Source organism: Ostrinia nubilalis, chromosome 15, assembly GCF_963855985.1.
Source record: "Ostrinia nubilalis chromosome 15, ilOstNubi1.1, whole genome shotgun sequence".
Classification (NCBI taxonomy): domain Eukaryota; kingdom Metazoa; phylum Arthropoda; class Insecta; order Lepidoptera; family Crambidae; genus Ostrinia; species Ostrinia nubilalis.
In genome coordinates this window covers 12,936,941-12,959,332 of record NC_087102.1, presented here as the reverse complement: position 1 = coordinate 12,959,332, position 22,392 = coordinate 12,936,941, and the positions used below count along the sequence as shown (strand labels likewise).

Here is a 22,392-nt window from a genome sequence, read left to right as displayed (position 1 = left end):
ATATTAAGTAATAAACATAGGCCGTTTTTGCCGCTAAAAGTCAACGTACGCAGGGCCGCGTGACGTCACTATATCCGAATCGAGCGCAGCCGGCGTACTATTGGGATGGAAAATATTTTTTTCCAGCTAAACTATCAGTTTTAGAAAAAAACTTTTAATAACATTTATTCATCAAAATAAAGTAACCCATCGACCAGTAATTTTTAAAAGTAAAAATTTTGAAAAATAAGTATCGCTATGTCCAAAGACCACATTTTCATAGGATTCGATGGAATGCGGAGACGCGGTTGGGGTGAGTGTAACTTTATGATTGTTTGTATTGAACATAATAATACATAATATGAGTGCTAATAACGAGTTTCTGGCCTACTAGGGGGGGGCTAGGGGGGGGATAAGTAATACCCAGCTTTTAGCCTGGGGGAGGGGCAAGCCTTACCCAGCTTCTGGCCTTGGTGGGAGGGGGGGAGAGGCAAGTCATACCCAGCTTCTGGCCGAGGGGGAGTCATACCTAGCTTATGCTTATGGACTGGGGGGAGGGGCTAGCCTTACCCAGCTTTTGGCCTGAGGGGAGGGGGGGATCAAGTCATAACCAGTTTCTGGTTCTGGCCTAGGGGGGGGGGGAGGGGGGGTAAATCATACCCAGCTTATGCGCTGGGGGGGAGGGGGGGGGGGTCAAGTCATACCCAGTTTCTGGCCTGGGAGGGGGGGTAAATCATACCCAACTTCTGGCCGAGGGGGAAGTCATGCCCAGTTTATGACCTGGGGAAAGGAGGGGGAGGGGGGCGGGGGAGTCATAGATAGGTAGGTACGTAGGTTAAACTCAGAAAAACTAAATAACAGGTAGGTATTGTGTGTACATAGAAATGATCTTCATAGCAATGTCTTGCTTGTAGCCTAGGCAGTGTATCTGCCTCAGCCATACCTTATTGTTAGAAGTAAATAAATTAATACTTATACATTTTTATATTTTACTTGGAAAAAGATATGACTAACAACACTTATGAACACTTTATTTGAATAAATCGCCAAATATATCACCGCGGAGACCCCAATCGCGTCTCCGCGTTCCATTGAATCGTATGAGCGTATGGATTTTTTGCGATATTTTTCACAATTTCTATTTTTAAAAATTACCTATCGATAGCTTACTTTATTCTGATGAATAAATGTCATTACAAGTTTTTCTCTAAAACTGATAGTTTGGCTAGAAAAAAATATTTTCTATCCACGCAGTACGCCGGCAGCGTTCGGATCGGATATAGTGACGTCATCGTCCCCGCGCCGGGCGGTCAGTGAACTTTTTTAGTAATTTGGCCATAACTTCGTCAATTTTTGTCGTAGAACAAAAATTTTTGGACTGTATATTAAGGATTTCTTAGACCTATAAATCTGCATTCACAGCTAAAAATCGAAATGATCCTCATTGTCAAATTTGACAATTAAGTTGAAAATCAGGAAAATGCTATTTCTCGAAGCGAAAAAGGTTAAAAAAACATTGGGTTATCATTTTTGCAGATTTATGTAACTTAATTATTTAGTTTATCTAGATTCAGTAGTAATAGTATGACTGCCTTATCATTCCTGAAGTCTACCAAGGGCAAGGTTATACTGGCGACTGTGGCCGCGCTTCACATTACGATATTAGTGGCTAAACCTTCGTTTTTCAAGAGTGAAAAAAACGTTTTACCTACGTCTACGCCACCCAAATACTTGCCAGACAAATAACGTGGCCTTGACGCTCGTTAGCACAAGAAACGCGGAATAATTTACTTTATAGATTCATGAATTATAAAAGAATAGCGACACTATCAAGTAGTTTAGTCTGTCGGGGTCATTTTGTGAGAAACATGAGCGAGTCGGGAAGATATAATGTGTATATTACACGCTCTGACATGCCACAAGTTGGTGTGGATCTGCTAAAGAAAGAGTAAGTTGATTATTATATCTATAATGAAGTTCTTTGAATGCCATGTGCATGTACTTTGTTGAAATATGCCACATCAACTTTAACTCTGTTAGTAGTTCTTATTATATTCTGAGTTGAACAACACTCTTATTCTGTGGTTGAACTAAATAGCTTTACAAAAAAGCTGCTACTTAGTAGTTTTAGTTCAAATAAGTTTCTTTGAATATAACCTAAGCCTGTGCTGCCCTTCGACTTGGCTAACTACTGTGACTCAATACTAATTATAGCAAAATTACTATTTTACATTTCCAGGTGCAATGTAAAACTCTGGGAGAAACCATCACCGGTTCCAAGAGCAGAATTCTTAAAATCCGTAGCAGGAACAAACGGAATCTACTGCTCTTTAACCGATAAGATTGACAAGGAGTTGCTGGATGCTGCCGGCCCAGGGCTCAAAGTGGTGGCCACGATATCAGTGGGATACGATCACATTGACGTTCAGGAGTGCCGCAAGAGAGGCATCAAGGTTGGGTACACACCAGATGTACTGACTGATGCTACAGCTGAACTTACAGTAAGTATGAAGTAGTTTTGATTTTATTTTTTGTGTTGTCAACACAATCACATCCATTCTTTGTAAATTTTAGAATAAAAATTTTGCCATCATTCAGCATTAAGAAAACTATTTTGTTTTTACAGCTAGCTCTACTCCTCTCAACATCAAGGCGCCTTCCTGAAGCCCAGCATGAAGCCAGAACAGGAGGCTGGGTCTCTTGGGCACCCACCTGGATGACAGGCCCAGGCCTTGCTGGAGCAGTTGTAGGAATCGTCGGATTTGGACGCATAGGTCAAGCTGTTGCAAGAAGAGTCAAAGCGTTTAACACTTCTAAAATTCTATACTTCAACCGTAGTGAGAGATCAGAAGCTAAGGAAATAGGAGCCGAAAAGGTTGATTTTGATAAGCTGCTAAGTGAAAGTGACTTTATCATCTGCTGTGCAGCTCTTACACCAGAAACAAAAGAAATGTTCAACAAAACTGCTTTTGAGAAGATGAAGAAAACTGCCATATTTGTAAATACCAGTCGAGGAGGCACTGTAGATCAAGATGCACTTATAGAGGCCCTGAAAACCAACCAAATAAGAGCAGCTGGTTTGGATGTCACCACTCCAGAACCACTCCCGTTAGATAACCCATTGTTCAAGTTGAAGAATTGTGTAGTTCTACCCCACATTGGCAGTGCCGCTATTGAAGCCAGAAATACCATGAGTGAGCTGACAGCTCAGAATATCTTATCTGCTTTGGAAAGCAAAGAAATGCCAGCTGAATTGAATTAACTTTGAAGTTTAACATGTTTTCTAGCTAATGTATTATAATGTGTATTTAAATTATTTTATTGTTGTAATTAAATTACAACATGTATTATCAAACATATTTAATATGTACAGCAAAAGAAATAACAATAAATAGCTTAAACTAAGTCACAATTTTACTGTTTATCAATCATTATGCTCATGCTGAGCCTCAGATTCCCTCCAGTTGTTCTGAACCATCTCCACAATCATTTTCCACCATTTTGACTGTGTGAAGTAGTATATTGAGCAAATAATAATAAATAGCCATGACAAAACTAAGAAATAGTCTGTGTCTTTCTCAACAACACTTGAGACTGGGCCTTGGAAGTCCTTAGAAGTCACCAACAGACCCTGAGGATACTGTCCAGTTATGGCATGCACAAACTTGCTGAACGACTGAATGTTGTACTCGGTGCCATTGAATTTACCAACAGGCCGCCCATTGTGGAACATTTTCAAAGTAGGCACTCCAACAATACCATATTGTGCGTTTATGCCATGATATTTCAAAGCATCTAGGGCCACCATTTTGACACTAGGATATGATCTAGCCAGAGCATTAAAATGAGGAGCGGCGTGAGCACTGAAAGGGCAGGCTCTTGCGAAGAATAGCACTAGAAGACATTCTGCTTCCATATCCCTGCTGGTGATATCTGGCTTGATTTGAAGCATTTTGGCCAAGTGGCTGCCATTGATAATTTCAACTGACGGTTCGAACTCCTCACTGGGGTCGTATATTATTTCCTTGCACCGCACGTGTTTGCGAGTTTCATTGCGCGAGCTTGTACTGTTCTCAACAGTCACATTCGCTGATGTTACATGGTTATAGAGGTTCGTCAGAGTCTTGTTGACGTCGGAAACCACGTTTGAAAGCAGCGACTCAGACTCGTCAACGTTAGGTACATCGAGATTCGTATCCTCTGGTGTTTCGACTGCAGAATCCTCTTCCATATCAAACTGGAACGTATTTGCCGCAAACCCTGCAAAAATTACCACAATTATATAGCAAACAGTAATTTTGGGTTCAAACACCTACCAAATAGGTTAAAAAGACTAATTAATATTATATTTAAAGTAGAAAACACTGACTGATAGCGGATGTATGAAGAAACTTTTAGGACAAAGATATTTACCTATTACTAAAAGTATTGCAATGGAATGGTTTAGAGCTTTTCGGAAATGCATGTTTACAATGTTATTAATCAACGTAACTGAATTAATAACTCTATTTACTTCAAAATCTTTAAAAAATAGAATGTTTTGAAATCCATGAGAATGTATTTGACAGAATAAAAATGCATGTCATTTTTTTGACAACTTCTTCTTTTGACAACTGATCGATAAACTTTGTGTTCCGAACCATTCCAAAACTAGTCATCATAAATTATGACTTTTGAGTTTATAGCCTGACCAGGAACATAAAAACCCTCGCCATGTTGCGGAAAACTAATGGTACTAATTTCTTTTAATGGCAACAGTAACTGAAAACTTCATTGACATGTCACCTTGCATGTCAGTCTATTGCTGTCAAAGTGTAAACAAACTTTATTTTAAATGTGCGCAATTGATTTTGTGAATGAAATTGCTAAAATCTTTTTATAGTCGTGAAAGAAAAGTGGTTCACAATGTGTTAAAGTATTTGTCGAAGAGAAATACCAAGGGTTCGGACAATATTTTCATTGAATAATGTTTCCAACAAAGGTTGTCAAATTGACTGACATGTTTATCGTATAGTACAGTCCACTATGAAAATTAGCTGTGGTTTGTTTCAACTACCTATTTTAAAGTTTTTGTCACTTTCTAAGTGTTGAATTTTATGGAATTGGGAAAGAAGTACCGAGTTTGAAGCGTTCATGAGCAGACATTGCAATTGAATATTCAAGTTCTGAATTTGATTATTGATGAATAATAAAGTAAATCCGTCTAGCTCGATTGATGGTTTCATTTAATTTATTTAAACCAGGTTACGTATAATAATAGTTTTTCGTTAATTTATGAAAATATCAAATTAGCCCGTAATCCTGAATCCTGATACATAAAGTTAGCCTATTAATTTAACACAGGTACGACTGTACTCAGTGTTGCACTATCAAATGCAATTGACGCGCCTCTATGCCAGGGTTTTTATGTTCCTGGTCAGGCTATAAATGAAAAACCAAGGTTATTTTAGTATGCAAAAGTTAAAAAATATTTAATGAAAATCAAGAGGACTTTGATTTTAATTAAATTACACAATAGCCTCGTAGCGCCCACGCGCCTTTTGATAACCCAAAATAAACATGGCGACTACAGCCCAGAACTTTTTTCAACTAACTTTCAATTACCGCCCATGCGCCTTTCAGAAGGCCATATTATTAAACTTTGTCTAGATTTTTGAAATTTCGCGGCTTAAAGAAATAATTTAATTCGATTTCTGAACGAAATATTCGGGAACAGTTTCCGGTATGCTACCATTGGCTGTCACAAATTGACAGATGGGATTTTTTGAAAAATGGCCGGCGGTATGGACGGCTCACTAACACGTAGTTAGTAAATCGCATTTTTTTATGATAATCCGTGGTTGTCGAGTATGTTTTTATGCAAAAAGTTGCTAACGAATAGGTATTACTTAAATAGAGATAATTACTTTGCATTTTTAGGGCAGAAATTCTGCGAAATCTTGGTTTGAAATAATATGTACTTTGTGAAGGCGGTTGGGTCGAAGCTAGTACTAAAAATATCATAATATTTTTAGTTTGTGGCTTTGTGTTATATTGGTTTATGGAATATTACTAATATAAAAATGCAACTTATCTTTCACTAATAATTAATTTAATTAATTAATTATTTGTCGGCCGTTTGGTGTAGTAGTTCTAAAAGGGACTACTATGCCGAGAGGTCCCGGGTTCGATTCCCAGCCGGGCAGAAATTGAAATGATGAATTTTAATTTCTGTGATGGATCTGGGTGTTACTAGTATAATATGTATGTATTTAAAACGTATATAATGTAGTATATCCGTTAAGCGAGCACCCATAACACAAGCATATTAATTGCTTACTATGGGGCTAGATAGCGTTATGTGTGAAATTGTTCAAAAATATTTATTATATTTATTATTATTATTAATTTAATACTCTTTACACTACAAATTTTTTGTATTATTTAATTTTACATCACTTAATACTTCCTTTTAATCTAGAATTTGTGGCCCGATGGCCTTTGTAAAGAACAAAAGGTAGACAAATAATTGAATTTAAAAACACATGCTAATATAATCATAATTATACCCTGAAAGTTTCACTTCAAACCGGTAAGTCTAACATATACGAATTTCAACTCAAAATCTTGGGCTGACAGGACTATAACTATAAGTCCTATAAGAAGGACGGTCGGGTCGTAGTTAAAGAGGATCCAAAAAATCCGTGGGCGCTACGAGGATATTCTGTGTCCATGCAAGTGAAATTTGTAAGGAAAACATCTTAAGCATTTGTTTCGGACTAACAAATACTTAAACGTTCCATTCCAAGCAGATATCATTTTGCAGAAAATATTTGATTAAAATTATACAGGATGTCTAGATTAATTCCGTAATGACTACACTCGCGAGCAAAAGTATGGAATCTTTTTTTTTTATGCATAACAAGGCAGGTATTTGACCACAATCGCACCTGATGTTAAGTGGGATGCAGTCTAGGATGGTACATATCTGCCCTGTAAGTGCTTATTCACTCTCGCCTTGAAGAGGCGTGATGTTGTTTCCACGCGATCTTGTGTACTAACGAATTTGTAAGTAACAAAAAAAGTGGCCCCATTTTAAAGATTAAACTTTTATCTTTAAATTAATACCAAATTCATTTAAATCACACCAGTATTTAAAAAGATATCCCGGCTGATGTGAAGAAGTAAGGAAAAAGACGTATCAACTGTTTGATACGTCGCAAGTTGCGGCCTATTTATTCCCTATAAAAGCATGTATTTTCGGATTTTAGCTTTCACACGTTGATCCATACACATATCCGCTTCTTTTGACACTTTACCTGGGATTCTACACCTTCAGAAGCAGCACAAATCGTTGCACTATTGCAAGAAGGGCTCAGCCAGCGGGCTGTCGCACGTCAGCTCCACATAAGCCAGCTGGGTTTCGAAAGTTTTAAGATGCTTTCGGGAGACTGGTGGCTTTATCCAGAGACCAAGTTCTGAACAGCGCCGGTGCACATCGCAGAGGGATGACCGTTTTTTCATGTCAACCTCTCTACGAAATCGTCATTTGACTGGTATCGACGTCCAGCAAGAGCTCAGAAATGTTCGTAGGATAGCTGTTAGCAAGTGGACAGTTCGTCTAAGATATAAACAATAGGATTTGATTCCAAAAAGGCCTGCCACAGGCTCGAAACTGACGGCAGGTCACCGATAAGCACGCTTTCAATAGGCTTGCACTTATTTTGACGCAGTGAGTTTATTTATTTAGGACAACCAACAAGATAGACACTAGTACATGCAGCATGGGTTTACATACATATTTTGTCTTAGGACTAGTTGATATCTTAATTACAGGCTGCCAGGGCCTTAAAAATAGTAGGTACTTTGTTCGTTCGTTTCAGCCAAATGACGTCCACTGTTGGACAAAGGCCTCCCCCAAGGATTTCCATAACGACTCAACAACAACAAACAACGTTCATAAGTGCCACTTGTGGTCTAAACTGAATAAATATTTTTGATTTTGATTTTTGATTTTGACTAGGTACATTACTGACGACAGTTATTTCAGCAAAGTAAAAAATCAATTGAACAAACTCCTGATTTGCACCAATCAAGTAAGACTTGTTAAACTCGATTAAAAAACACAGCCTACCTAATTAGACCTACTGAGTAGAGCCTAAGTGGAATTGTTAACATTCTATCTCAGCAACTCCAGGTAACCGACTACTAAATCTGCTATGCGAAATACTTCTTAGTGCTCGAGAGTAAAATATGAGGTCATCATTATGTAGATAGATACTTACTTTCTTTAAACAAACAACCTTTACGAGTATAAGTATTTCTAATTCCCCTCGAAAACCATGGAAATGGGTCTCTAACTGACTATATCTTTGGTAGGTAGAGCAAAATCCTAATTACGTGTCCAGCCTTATCTATTAGTTATTTCGCTGCGCAGAGCTTTTCAAGTGCCTCTCCCAGCTGATGATTCATTTGAAATCGATAGTTTTCTAGAAAACTATTACGGTCGTGGGCAGCGAACGATTGCCTAGCTATCGTAATGGGGCGCAGCGCTGGTGATGAGTAACTCGTTGCACAAAGCTGATGCAAGCCGACCTTGGAGACCAGGTCAAGCGCAGCCCAACCAGACTGAAGCTTAGCGCCGAATCTCGCGTCGGGATATATTTTAGAGACGCGCACGCGCCGTGACGTGGCGGCGGGTCTGTAATATTGTTTTATTCCGTTTATTCGGAGCGGGGTGGCGCAGGCGGCGGCCGGCAGTTGCCGAGTGACCGCCGCCGCGCTCCTTGCCTCGCAAAAAATAAAAAACACCTCAATTAACTAAACAGTTATCAATCAAAATGGCGTACTCCTGGGACAACAGGGTTGCCTTCGTCGTGCGGTACCTGTACGGTGAGTCTCCAGCATGTTTTGTTTTTGGTTTGCGTTGGTTTGTCTCGTAGTTGCTTGACGGGAAGTAGGCACAGATTCAAAACTACATTGTATTGGAAGACACAAGATCATGTTTTTGTAATCAGATAGAATGTGAACCTATGCCAGATATTAATCTAGAAATAATAACTCAAGGATTGTTCCTAATAAACGTCTGATTCGCAAACAGCTTTAGGATAGTGAATCAACGGCATTTTAATAGGCGGGATGATTCTAATGAAGCAGGTGCCGATATTGTTAACGGTGTCATTGTTGGCGTCCCATTGGATCGGAACCAAAGAGTATTTTTGTGGAAAACTATAAATCTCCCGGCAATACAACTCGCGTTCTGATGAGTTTGACGACAATAAAACAACTTTTTCAAGCATTCTTGGTGAGCGTGTAAAGTGATTTCGGTCATTTAGTCTTAATTTGAAGTACCTAGTTGGTGCCTTATCTATTAGGCGAAATGATTGGTAACCTAAATCGTCGAACACCATATTGATGATAGCTGATAGATAGAAGTAGAAGACCCTCCCCTGTGAATAATTGAATGATTCTAGCATCTAAGTATCAGTATTTTCGTGCAATTCTCTACCTCTAATGTATGTAGAGTCGACTTTATCCATTAGTTTAGTTTGGATATTTTTTTTTTATTATTTGAGCAAGGATTTGAACTACATTATACATACCAATTCAATTTTAATGTAGGTCCTTCTCTGCCTAACCCAGCTTGATTTGAAACCTAAGATCCTAAACTAGCGATACTTAAAAGTATAAAAGCTGAGGTGTGATTTTCCTGAATATGACTGAAAGCTGACCGAGTGATTCTTATGTGTCTCGATGTGAGTAATAACTTCTTACCAAGAATAAGGTAACATGGCTAATACCAGTAAGACCTACCAAGCTTTCAGCTTTTATTGAAATTAGATTAAAGTATGAAACAATTTGACGGTTCACTATCTAAGAACGTCTTAACTTTAACTAACATGGATCGCATTCAAACAATAAGTACCAATTATAGTAGTGGAAAAGACCTCGGATCGTAATTTCGTAGAGCTTTCATACTTACTTATCAAATCAAAAGCACAACCGCACAGTGCGCTAAATTATTGCGCGTCCTCTCTACTGAAAACTGATTTAAGTGCTTCAATTAATCTGTTAAACCGACATTTTTACACACGAAACGTAATATTGTCCTTTCAACAAGGAAAGCGCATCACTAAAAATATAAAGCGACTATATTATCTAGCTGTGCCCGCGACTTCGTATGCGTGGAAATCAAATCGTAATTTTCCTACCTTTCTTTCCACATTTTTTCTCACCGTTTAAAGCTTCCGTGGACTACAACAATCGTTTCAAAACCAAAATGAGCCAATGAGGTCCAGTCATTCTCGAGTTTTAGCGAAACTAACGAACAGCAATTCATTTTTATTATTAGAAGATTACGATGTTTTAACGCCATGTTAATTTATGTACGCATCATGCAGGCAATAAACAAACAATTTGATTGGAAATAGAGGTAGTTTAACGAGCGACTGACACGTGCCGTGTAATTGATTGTGGCCAAACGCGCCCTTAAATCAACGATCACCCAATTTTGCTGTCACGATCCGAACATTTTATTTAGCGTGAAAACTAGCAGTTACCGTTTCATTTCAGATCTTGAAATACATTAAAGATCAAAGCAAATCGAATTCGCTTATGGTGTACGAGTGACAGACGCACAGCGCTTGTCTGGCTAGCGTTGACTAATGTAATATTACAAGCTTATTATGAAGACGTTAGTTTATGAATTATGATGCATGCGATGAAGATTACAGTGACAAAAGCTTGTTAGACACATCTAACAATAGTATCCAGATATCCTTGATTTTGAGGTAGCTGATAAAATCTGGCTTTCCAAATTACCCACGATTTTAAGGAGTCCAGACACCGGAAGTACCACCTACGCCGTAATTGGCTATTTTTTATCATGCAAATTAAATTCATAACTAAATAAGGCGCTGGTAGGAAAAACTTGGGGAAGGTCGACTCTCAGCAGTGGAAAAGGAAGGAAGGAACTTGTGTAAAAAGTATCTAGGTTTTAGGAGATAGTGGAAAACCAGACGGACGCGGAAAGTTACTTTATTTTATACTATGTAGACTTTTATGCTGTGATAACATTTCTACTACTACGCTACTGCGTATTTCAGTCATAAATGCAAATACTAAATGAGCTCTTTAAGATTAATAGCCTCAGATGCCGCGGAGACAGAAGAGACAAGTGCATACAAGCGCGGAATATTTGCCGTGACTACAACATGTTTGCAAGATTGATTGTAGCTTTAATTGATTGCCCTTTTGTACACTGGCATTATTTAATTAACGAATCAACTAGGCAGACAAATTGTGCTAAATATTTACGTCAAATTCCTCATGCATCGAGCAAGGGAAAGCACCCATGCATTCCTGCAGCAGAAGGGATGATCTACGATTTGTAAACTTTACAGCATAACATAAACTCCTCTCTCTCTGTTGACTCTCCAGCATTATTTAAATAATAAACATTAAACTTGACAATTAGGTACTTTATGAGTATTAACTATTCATATTCATATTCATATTCATTTTATTCACTTCACAATGTACAAATATTAAAGACAGATGTTAAAAAAATGTTACATTGCTACCTCCCAGAGGTATATGTGATTTGTAAATTACAGACGTCATCCAGATCTATCTCAAAGATTATTATTGTCGCGATAACTAAAAAATTCATCAAGTGAGTAGAAGCAGTTTGAGATCAAATAATCTTGAAGTTTATTACTAAACGGTCTTAATTTATTTTCCAATTTTATGTGTTTCGGTATTTTATTAAAAATTTTTACTGCCATATAAAAAGGACTACAATTGAGCATTTTGATTCTGGAAGGTGGTAAGTATAGCCTATCTTTATGTCTGCTATTAACGTTATGCGTTTCTTTTATTTGTGAGAAAAGATGCTTGTTATTGAATACAAAAATACATATGTCCCTAATATAAATTGAAACTAATGTTAATAATTTAAATTTTACAAAATAAGGTCGGCAGCTTTGTCTATTGTCAATTCGGGCTAGAATTCTAACACATTTTTTTTGTAACATAAATATATCGTTTGCATTTACACTGTTACCCCAGAGAATAACTCCATATTTTAGCCAAGAGTAGGCGTAGGCGTAATAAGTTGAGAGCGCGGTTTTTAAGTTTGTACTTTGGTAGATTTTGTAAAGTGCATAGGTGAATTTTGAAAGTTTGGATTTTATATATTCTATGTGGGATTTCCAATTCAGATGCGTATCTACATTAAGTCCAAGCAATTTATATGATTCTACTGTTTCTATTTGGGTGTTTTTAAAGTGGATATTTGTATCTATGGGTGGTTTGTTGTATGATCGAAATTGTACAAGTTTTGATTTTCCTAAGTTAATTTCCAAATTATGATGTTCCAGCCAATTCGTGATATTTTGGAGTGTATTATGGATAAGAGTTTTTGGATCAGTGTCGCTGTCGCATTTGATTAGTATGGACAGGTCATCGGCAAATAAAATAGGTGTAATTGAATCTCCACGTAAATGCTTCGGAAGCTCATTAATATAAATGAGAAAAAGTGCGCATCCTAATATGCTGCCCTGCGGTATTGAACTAGTTAACTGTTTTTCTTCAGATCTAATTTTTGATATTTCATTTGTAGTATGGTCGTAATGCTCTATTTGTACTAATTGCTTTCTGTTGTGTAAATAAGATTTGAACCAATCATATGCCAATCCGCGGATACCTGAATCCATTAGTTTTTCTAGTAGTTTATCATAGGGAACTCTGTCATAAGCTTTCGTCATGTCCAATAAGATACCGATTGTAACTAATATGTGTTCCGTCTCTACAAAATCATTTTCCGTGAGTTTTTCTTCTGCGTCTATTTCTCTGGTATCTCACAAATGTATCCTAGATTACCTATATCCACAGCTCATGTCATATTGACGAACTAACATTAGCTGTTACCTAGGTCCCCCAGCACGCGTTTCGAAACCTTTAATTACACCAAACCATTAGTGAGCCACATTAATCCAATTAAAAAATAAATCTGTTTAGAAGTGGTCCGAAACGCGGCATTGAGACTGATTGGCAACCGGCTTTCGATCAGGCATAACTCACAGTGTCATCGGAAAGTCTGGCTCTCCCTGGCCGTTGCGACAGGACCCGACTTGGCACCCTGCTCGTATTAATTTAATACACTATTGTTTACACGCTGAGCACGCCAAATGGGCACGGACCAATTTACGCACAATTACGACATTGACTAAGATTGAAGATTGACAATGTTACTGAGCGATTACTAGAGAACTGCAAGGTCTTAGGAAGTAGATAGGTGGGTACTATTTTAGACGCGGAATTGCTTTCGGGTAGGAATAAATCATGCCGCAAAACGAAGCTGGAATATAGTGCTTCGCTCTATTTTTAGATATATTCTCAGGTCTTAGAGAAATTCGTCTTAAGGCCGGGTAGCAGAGAAAATGGTGAAAATGAGGTTTTCATTTTTCATTTTTGAGGTACTAAACAGTAAAATTAAAGGCTAAGATTTTTATTGGGCATAGTTGAGGATATTTTCTAGGGCTATTAACGGATGGAAACACGATTTGATGAAGTTGACTCGATAGAATAAATTCCCAAAGTTACCTCTATTCGTTTTCTATTTATGGTTTTATTTTTAAAATAAGCGATTTGAGATTCTAAATCTTTTACTAAACTAAAGTTCAGAAATAACTTGAGGGCTTTTAACGGATGAAATTTTTATATTGCGTCTTATTTAGTTACTATGTTAAAAAATGTGGAAAAAATCGTCCATGACGGCTTGGACAATCTCAATCAGTCGCGCGGTGGCGCTTACGGAGGACGGACGCGTGTCAGTTTTTTGGCCGTGACAGTTCGCGATTTGTCAATATTTTTGACAATGATGACTTTGATGAGTCACAGTATAATAATATCAGTGTTACTGGAGAAAGCTTAAATTTTTGATAATTAAAAATTATCAATTTTGTCTACCTATTGAAATTTAAATCGTTCGCATCCTTTTAAACGAACTCTACTCATGATACATAGTACATTCCTCAAATATGAGACAAAACCAATGAGTTAAAATTACATTTTAATAGTACCTACATACAATCGTCTTACACTCTTTAGAAGAGCACACTGACACAAATAAATAATAAAAAATACTGTCTAAGGTCTGTAGCTAAAGGTCTAAGCTGTAAGATAGAAGAATCTTCTAGCCAAAAAGATGGCAGATGCAGCAGATGTCAACGGATTTAAAACTGGAGTTCATGTGACTCCTTGTAGACTTGAGTGTTTAGAGCGTCCCTTCCTCCACCATGCGTAAGAATTTTCACAAAAATACTGTCTAAGGTCTGTAGCTAAAGGTCTAAGCTGCAAGATAGAAGAATCTTCTAGCCAAAAAGATGGCAGATGCAGCAGATGTCAACGGATTTAAAACTGGAGTTCATGTGACTCCTTGTAGACTTGAGTGTTTAGAGCGTCCCTTCCTCCACCATGCGTAAGAATTTTCACAAAAATACTGTCTAAGGTCTGTAGCTAAAGGTCTACGCTGCAAGATGGAAGAATCTTCTAACCAAAAAGATGGCAGATGCAGCAGATGTCAACGGATTTAAAACTGGCGTTCATATGACTCCTTGTAGACTTGAGTCTCTAGAGCGTCCCTTCCTCCACCATGCGTAAGAATGTTTCAAAATACTGTCTAAGGTCTGTAGCTAAAGGTCTAAGCTGCAAGATAGAAGAATCTTCTAGCCAAAAAGATGGCAGATGCAGCAGATGTCAACGGATTTAAAACTTGGAGTTCATGTGACTCCTTCTAGACTTGAGTCTCTAGAGCGTCCCTTCCTCCACCATGCGTAAAAGTTTTCCAAAAATACTGTCTGAGGTCTGTAATAAAAGTCTAAACTGCAAGATAGAAGAATCTTTTAGCCAAAAACATGGCAGATGCAGCATATATCAACGGATTTAAGACTGGACTGGCACCACCTTGCAATGTCATCCTTTCATTGTTATCTGTAATGTAAATTATTTTTAAAATGTATTTAAAAAATAAAATGTTCGTTTTATTATTTCAATAATCTGACCTCTCAACTCAACTACACTACACAAACACCTTTGTTCGCAACTGTACTGACGAAACCTCCGATACTATACCGTTCATTTAAGATGGCAAGCTTTTTGCTGCGGTAATGCACTCCAGTTAACCGTGTGTGATGCTTATTGCTCATAGTGATTTTCGATACAGAGCCCCGTACATACGTTATACATAAATTATGGAAAGAAAACACCCAGACCAATACAAACAAATATGTATGCAATTTTAGCATGATATTGTTATTTATTAATAAACAAAAAGACTGAACAAAATTGATGCGTGTACTGATTAATGTAATTAACCACATGCAAAGCTTTGTGAATTGCAACAACTATAATTTATTATCCAAGCTCTAAATAATCGCTACTACGAGTAACTGATCATAAAATGTTTTTCCAATCGCTCAAGCTCCCGAGGATCTACCGATAGGTAGGGTGACGTAATCTTGAAATTCTTTTAGCCGGCGCGGAACTTCCGGAAGGTCGGGTGACGCCACGCCTCTTTGAACCGTGTTTACTTTGGCAGTTATATTCTATATTTATTCGATTCTAAAATATATTCCCAAAAATTTTGAAAGTTGTTTTAATTTGTATCACTTGGATATGATTTGTATTAGAAAGTGCTGTGAGTGTGACGCTTGAACGGAAGGAAGTCAACCTAACCTAACCAACTGCGTATTTCCAAACTGCGTATTTCTATACTGTGTAGCCGCGAGAGCTCTTTGGCGCGCTGTCTTCGGCGAAGTATTGCGCGCGCAGATTTTGACAGCGCGAAATACCTACTTTAGCAGAAATACCAAGCCTTAAATACTTAAGATTCCTTAACCCTTAGAAAGTAGCTGTTTAAAACATTTTATTGGTAGAATGCCGGTCAGTATTTAAGTATAGATATAGGTAAATATAGCGAATTTTGTTTGAGTTATAGATCTGTGGCTAAAAGCTTATGAAAAGTTCTAAGCTAGAGCTTATCATCAGGTTTTACAAATGACAGTTGGCAAACCATACCAGACCAAAGATTGATGGTCGTTAAAGCAAATGAGTCCTTGAATCGCTAATTGTTGCCAATAATAAATATAGGACGACCGATCTAAAGTAGTTTGCTAGAGTTTGCTGGATGCGGAAGGCAGGATAGGGACTGAGGCTCAACTTGTCAGTCTGAACGATGATATAGGTAGATTTGAAAAATACAAATCCTAGAAATCTGCTATTTACTGATAGGGATGATTAGCTCTTTCTTTCTACTAATATGTATAGTAGGAAAACAACTCTTCCTGTACAATTATTAGAAAGAGAAGAAATATTTAAAAGGGGTTACTTATCCCTTTTAACCTTAAAACTTTTATTAATCGTAGGTTAGATTAATTGCTAAAAGCACGCAACAATAGTCTTATTGACTGCACTGAATGTAGGTATATTGAGACGAATTCCACCCAGCAAATACTCCGCTAGGTTCATGCCCGTTTTCACCATCAATCCCTAATTTTTGAGGGATTACTAATGTTTGGCCAAAAAACGTTTCCCAAATTATCACATCGCAAACAACGTTTCGCAAATTTTCATTTGGCAAATTCTCATTTGGCAAAGCAACTTATTGCAAACTTTTAATTCGCAAATGTTTTTTTTGGCATATTATTGTTTAGCAAATTATTGTTTGGCAAAGTATGGTTTGCCAAATGTTTCATTAGGCAAAAATATTTCACGATAAACTATTTACAAAATAATTTGATTGGTGCATAGAATGGTATACAAATTAGTTTGTGGTTATTATTTTGTTTAGTGGGTAGTTAATATAAAATTTGTTATACATTATTTTCCTTATTTCAATCTTTGTATCGAAATTTCCATATGATTCATTAACAATAGAGGTGATTCTAGCGCTCGGCGGCCGCTGCCGCGGCACGCTTCGCTCGCCTTCGCGCACTAAGGGTCACTGTTCTAACCTAACCTAACCTACTATTTTCTGCAATACCTACTTTTTGCAACCATACTATTTTCTGCAATGTTTTACATAAAATTATTCTGAAAACCATGATCATGTGCCTTATGCTTTGATTTGTGGGTAACGGTGGGTAAGTATGTGAAGTGTCAATTTGACCAAACAAATTATTTGGGATATAATATTTGGCAACATAAAACATTTGCTATATAAACATTTGCCAAGTAAAATTTGGCCAAATGATAATTTGACCAAATGAATTAGTTGCGAAAAGTACAGTTGCTAAAAGTTCATTTGGGAAATGAAACTTTGGCGATAAGTTGTTTGCGAAGTGAAATTTGGCGAAAAGTAATTTGGCCAAACGGAAGGATACCAATTTTTGAGTGACCCCTATGAAATCTGAAATCTGAAAATTCCTGTTATGTATTGCCATAGGGGTCACTTAAAAATAAGGGATTGATGGTGAAAACGGGCATAATGCTAACAAAACATTACTTATCTGTTCCAGACATCGACAACAATGGGTACCTAGACTCCCACGACTTCCAGTGCCTGGCGCTGCGGTCGTGCGTGCTGGAAGGAAAAGGTGACTGCAGCGCCGCACGCCTGCAGAAGTACCAGCACATCATGCTGAGTCTGTGGGAAGAGATCACGCAGCTCGCGGACTTCGACAAGGTTCCGGACTATGTCGGTTACAACACACTAATTCACGCACCGGCTTGCGTAGGCTTTTGGTGTAAGTCCGGCTTGGGTATGTGCTTCTGAGGCTGAAGGCATTACGGATCCAGCAAATGTAAGGTTTGCGTAGACTGATACTGGTTGCGCTGGTCACGCGATTGACCCTTTCAATAAATGAAGCTAGAGTTTTTTGACCAAGTAGAGTCTGTGAAAGCCATCTTTCCAACAAAAATAGAGTAAAATTACGTAAGTATATAGGGGGATAAAAAACAGGGAAAATAATTAAATTCAAAATTTCAAAGCTGGATCCGACTACACGATAGCACGTAGGTATTGGCTTTGTTTTGTCTGTCATAGTAGATAGAGGCTTAAACTAAAAAGTAAATATAATTAGGGTTCAACACAAACTAGTAAAATGCAAAACACAAAATGCTTGCAAAAATAATAATTGGATGTTGCTTAATTACTAAAATATAGCACACTTACCCAAGAAAAGTTCGCAGCCGAAGAAATCGCCGTTTAGATAACCCGAAATGAACAACAAGAATTAGCACACACACAAACACTATGAAATGCCACAATTATGTCACTTGATTCAAATTCCAAAATCTTCACATTACTTCTTGCAATGTTTGTGGCAATACATTTTAAACTTACACTTATTGTTAGGTACACATCACACTTTTTTCAAAGCAAGTCGTAAATGCAGCTTATTATTAATAGCAATGGCACCAGCAATGCAATTGGTTGTTTAAAGTATAATATCACGTTAAGATTGCCAGTTCTTTTAATTATTACGTCCATTAATCAAACATTATTATTAATCGCCGTAATTTATTAAATAAGTCACGGTCTCTATATGATTTTCAGCTAAAATCCCTATCAAAAAGGTTTAACTCATTATATTTAAGAACAAATGGCAACCTTAACGAAAATAACACACTCACATAAGTAGAACAGTAGGCACACAGCTACCGCACACGCTCTTAATCGAATTCCTCCATAACGTTCTAGAACTCACAGCGTTTGCTTTTCAGGATGGGATGATCACAGTAGAGGAATTCAAACAGGCTGTCAAAAACAGCTGTGTGGGGAGGAAATACGAAGAGTTCCCGCAAGCTATGAAGGCGTTCATCGAATCTAACTTCAGGATGATCGATATAAACTCCGATGGAGTGATCGGCGTCGAGGAGTACAGATACGACTGCGTCCAGAGGATGGTTCTTGAGGACATCAAAGTCATAGACGACGCGTTTGACACACTACTAAATGTAAGTCGACATTTTAGTCCTGTTTTTCATTGTGGAAATGAGGTCCTTGCACTGCCATTTCTTGAGGACCTGTTAATAAGTGTTAAGAACTCATAAGCAAGATCAGAATCTTCCATAAATACTAATCTGCTTGTTGTAAACTCATCCTCGCTCGTTCCGCATATGAAAAACAAAAGAAATTTAATACTGCTGAGTACAACAAAAAACTATTTACAGTGATGATGACCCTTTCTGGCACGAACAAATGCATTAAAATTGGCTTCCCAATTGCTAATCATAACTGACATCAATTAACTGTCTTAGAATGTTTTTTATTAGCAAGAGAAACAAAGAGATACGAATTCTGAGCCAAAAATTTGAGATGGTAAGCGACACGGATTTGGCGCCCAACGTGGTGGCATCATTGTTTCGAAGTGCTATAATATTAATTGATTACACAGATTTTTCTGTGACACTCGTAAAATAAATTACTATGTCTTTCTATTGTACAGTGACAATTAATATTAGTTCTTCTAAATTACGATTGCAATATAAACTAGAGTGAAACTAGACTATAAGTAGATAAATGGTAAATCGCGTCATATGCAAGCGTACCGGACCATGTTTTCCCCGATTTGTACACATACAGGCGATTCCTTGAATACAGGGTGGAAACGATAAGTGATCTCACTCGATTATTTCTAAACTATACAAGATATCAATAAACTAGTTATTGATCCTGAAAGTGCTTCATGAGCTCTATCAAACGGTATTAATAATAGGTTACAGAATAAACTGGATCTATCCGAAACTTCAATGTTTCCAGCTTCCATACATTTAGTACTACCACAGTCATGATGACACTCATCTCTTGACAATATTATAGCAAGTAAAGCCTAAAACCAATGTTTTTCATTAATAATTTAAAATAAGAATACAATTTACGAGTTTATTTTAAGTATTTATTATTAAATTAAAAAAATTACACTTCTAATATTGTGTGTCTGGCAACTGGCATACATTTAGTATGGAAGCTGGAAACATTGAATTTTCAGATAGATCCAGTTTATTCTGTAACTTATTATTGGTACCGTTTGAAAGAGCTCATTAAGCACTTTCAGGATCAGTAACCAGTTTTTTAATATCTTGTATAGTTAAGAAATAATCGAGTGAGATCACTTAACGTTTCCACCCTGTATATTGTGGGTAGGTGGGTTTGGCAAACCGCTCGATGTAGATTTATGTCAATGACGGTCACCGACACCATGAGTAAAATTACGTACCTACCTAAAATTTGTTCTAATCGATAGATAAAAATGTAAGTTTTTGTTTCAAAATTTCTTCCAAACAACCACAGAATTATTATGCATTTAAATAATCGATAACTTAGTAATTAAACAATAAAAATTTAAACTTATGAATTATAATAATGAATATTTGTTAGCTATTACCTATCTAATTGAGATGCGGAAACATTCAAAACAATAATGTTCATTCATAAATAAACCAGTGTTATAAAATACAAAATATGCAAAGGAAGCATATTACCTTGTTATTTTATAAATGCTTGATATAAATCACGGTTACATAGTAAGAAGTTAAACTATGCAATAAGATTAAGAAAACTTTAATAGCTTTCTCCCTGGCATCCTTCCAAGTCACTGTATTGTTGCAATACGCATTTCGCCTCTCATACAGGAAAATGTTGGTAACTATTTCATATCAGATTGTAAGATTACGCTAATCGGTGGGTGTCGAGTGATTACTACAACTTTAATTTAGATAAACTTCTTTTAAACTCTGCATAACTACTATATTAATACGAGTATGTAGATGACGTTATAGTTTTTTTTTGTTTTTTGCGTGACATCATCTGTTTGACAATTCTCATTCATATTTGAGAATAGATGTTACAAAAACTTTTCATAATAGACTCATCTTTCTGTTGTGTAACTTGGTCAGATGATTGATTTATGATATTATTATATCTTTATGGGATATGTAAAACCCCTTTTTGTCGGAAATGAAAAGTACGCGACGAACAGTCCGTTAATACCTAAGTAATGTAAAAAACATAGCAAACCGTTCCATAGTTGCCACGACAGACGTTTAGTAGGATTAACTAATGATAAACGGTCTTTTCCAGGATGACGACAGGAGGAAGGGTGGTCTGACGCTGTCGAGGTACCAGGAGCTTTTCGCGCAGTTCCTGGGCGACAACAGCGACAACTCTCCCGCGAAACACCTCTTCGGCCCGTTAGAACTTTAACTCACCCTAACTCTAAGCTTTTGACTGACACACCTATTTTTTATAAACAATTTGGCGTCAAATAATTCGGGAAGGATGGTCAGATCCGGTAAGCGGGGATAATATCAAATATTGTTGAAAAGCGTCATCACTCGTCTTACAAAATCGTCGAACTATCAACTTTTTGCGAAAACTTCATCATTCGTCGTCGTCTCACAAGATTGAACTGCTTAACGGATCGACATTGACCATCAGACGATCTGAAAACATGTTAATGACTTCCCGCAAGGCCGGGATCACAACACCCTCCCACATCGGCCTACATCACAGAATGTACGACACATTCTAAATTTACAATAACTTTACGCCACCTCGGAAAATGACGCCAAAAATACAACACCGCATCGATACGAAACAAAAATAAAACAATCTCAAAGATGCGTTCCGTTTCGTAATTCGTTTTTACAAAACTATTTTTAAGTACAATTGCTAGAGGTTATTATACGGAAATAGTATTCTTATTAATTCTTATAGTCTTTATGTTATTATAATCGATTTGTTATTGTATTGTTATTTACTGAATGTTAATTATATTATTATTTTTAAGAGTTCAATTATTGTGATGTATTTTTGTGTTTTTCGCGACTTTTGGAATGTTGATTCCCCCTTATCGTTTTTTATTACAAGTGGTATCATTATAATTATCTCAATTTATAAACGAACGAACTAAACCAGTAGGTTTTCGACGAGCTAGTTTTATTTATTTAACACAAAGGCAGTAACTTATAACCTGTGGACTCTATGGGGAATGTACGGGCAATGTTGATGGTTGTGCTCAGACATACAAAATGAATCTAGTCACCGCGTTAATTAATATTCACGTTAATTTGTAAATATATTTGTTGACGAAATATCAAATTCGTTTTAATAAAAACTTTAAAAGACCACCGGCTTATTTTATTTTTTCTTTCCACCACCAACTTCATGAATTAACATTTTAAATAAAAGAAATAAATAATTTAATTCAATTTTATTACAAATTCTATTACACAAGATTAATAAACAACACTCAGTACTTACTGCCTTTACATTATGGTACATATAATTTTGGTTTATATAAGTACTAGACCAAAGCATTCCACCATCTATGCTTGAATTTTATTTACATCAATAATTGTGTATTATACATTATGTGAACAAAACATACTCAAAAATGATAGTCATCCTGAGTATAAACTTTTCTTCTA

The 22,392-nt window shown here is 36.9% G+C and overlaps 3 protein-coding genes across 4 annotated transcripts; 2 read left to right on the top strand and 1 right to left on the bottom strand.

The window, feature by feature from the left end:
- The first annotated feature begins 1,265 nt into the window (after nt 1-1,265).
- LOC135078980 (glyoxylate reductase/hydroxypyruvate reductase) lies at nt 1,266-3,391 on the top strand. Its single transcript, XM_063973588.1, has 3 exons — nt 1,266-1,927; nt 2,219-2,480; nt 2,606-3,391. The coding sequence occupies exons 1-3, from the start codon at nt 1,782-1,784 to the stop codon at nt 3,239-3,241; spliced, it is 1,044 nt and encodes a 347-aa protein (XP_063829658.1). The 5' UTR covers nt 1,266-1,781; the 3' UTR covers nt 3,242-3,391.
- LOC135078981 (thioredoxin domain-containing protein 15) lies at nt 3,325-4,563 on the bottom strand. Its single transcript, XM_063973589.1, has 2 exons — nt 4,393-4,563; nt 3,325-4,239 (listed from the first exon to the last, which is right to left on the bottom strand). Exons 1-2 carry the CDS (start codon nt 4,442-4,444, stop codon nt 3,404-3,406), a joined length of 888 nt encoding a protein of 295 aa, XP_063829659.1. The 5' UTR covers nt 4,445-4,563; the 3' UTR covers nt 3,325-3,403.
- Nucleotides 4,564-8,675: 4,112 nt separating this feature from the next.
- LOC135078979 (sarcoplasmic calcium-binding protein, alpha chain) lies at nt 8,676-22,092 on the top strand. 2 transcript variants are annotated; one of them, XM_063973586.1, is made up of 4 exons: nt 8,676-8,850; nt 17,478-17,644; nt 18,685-18,918; nt 21,044-22,092. In XM_063973586.1, the coding sequence occupies exons 1-4, from the start codon at nt 8,799-8,801 to the stop codon at nt 21,164-21,166; spliced, it is 576 nt and encodes a 191-aa protein (XP_063829656.1). In that variant the 5' UTR covers nt 8,676-8,798; the 3' UTR covers nt 21,167-22,092. The 2 variants fall into 2 exon arrangements, with proteins under 2 accessions (XP_063829656.1, XP_063829655.1); XM_063973585.1 differs by having other exon boundaries at nt 17,478-17,656.
- The last annotated feature ends 300 nt before the right edge of the window (nt 22,093-22,392 follow it).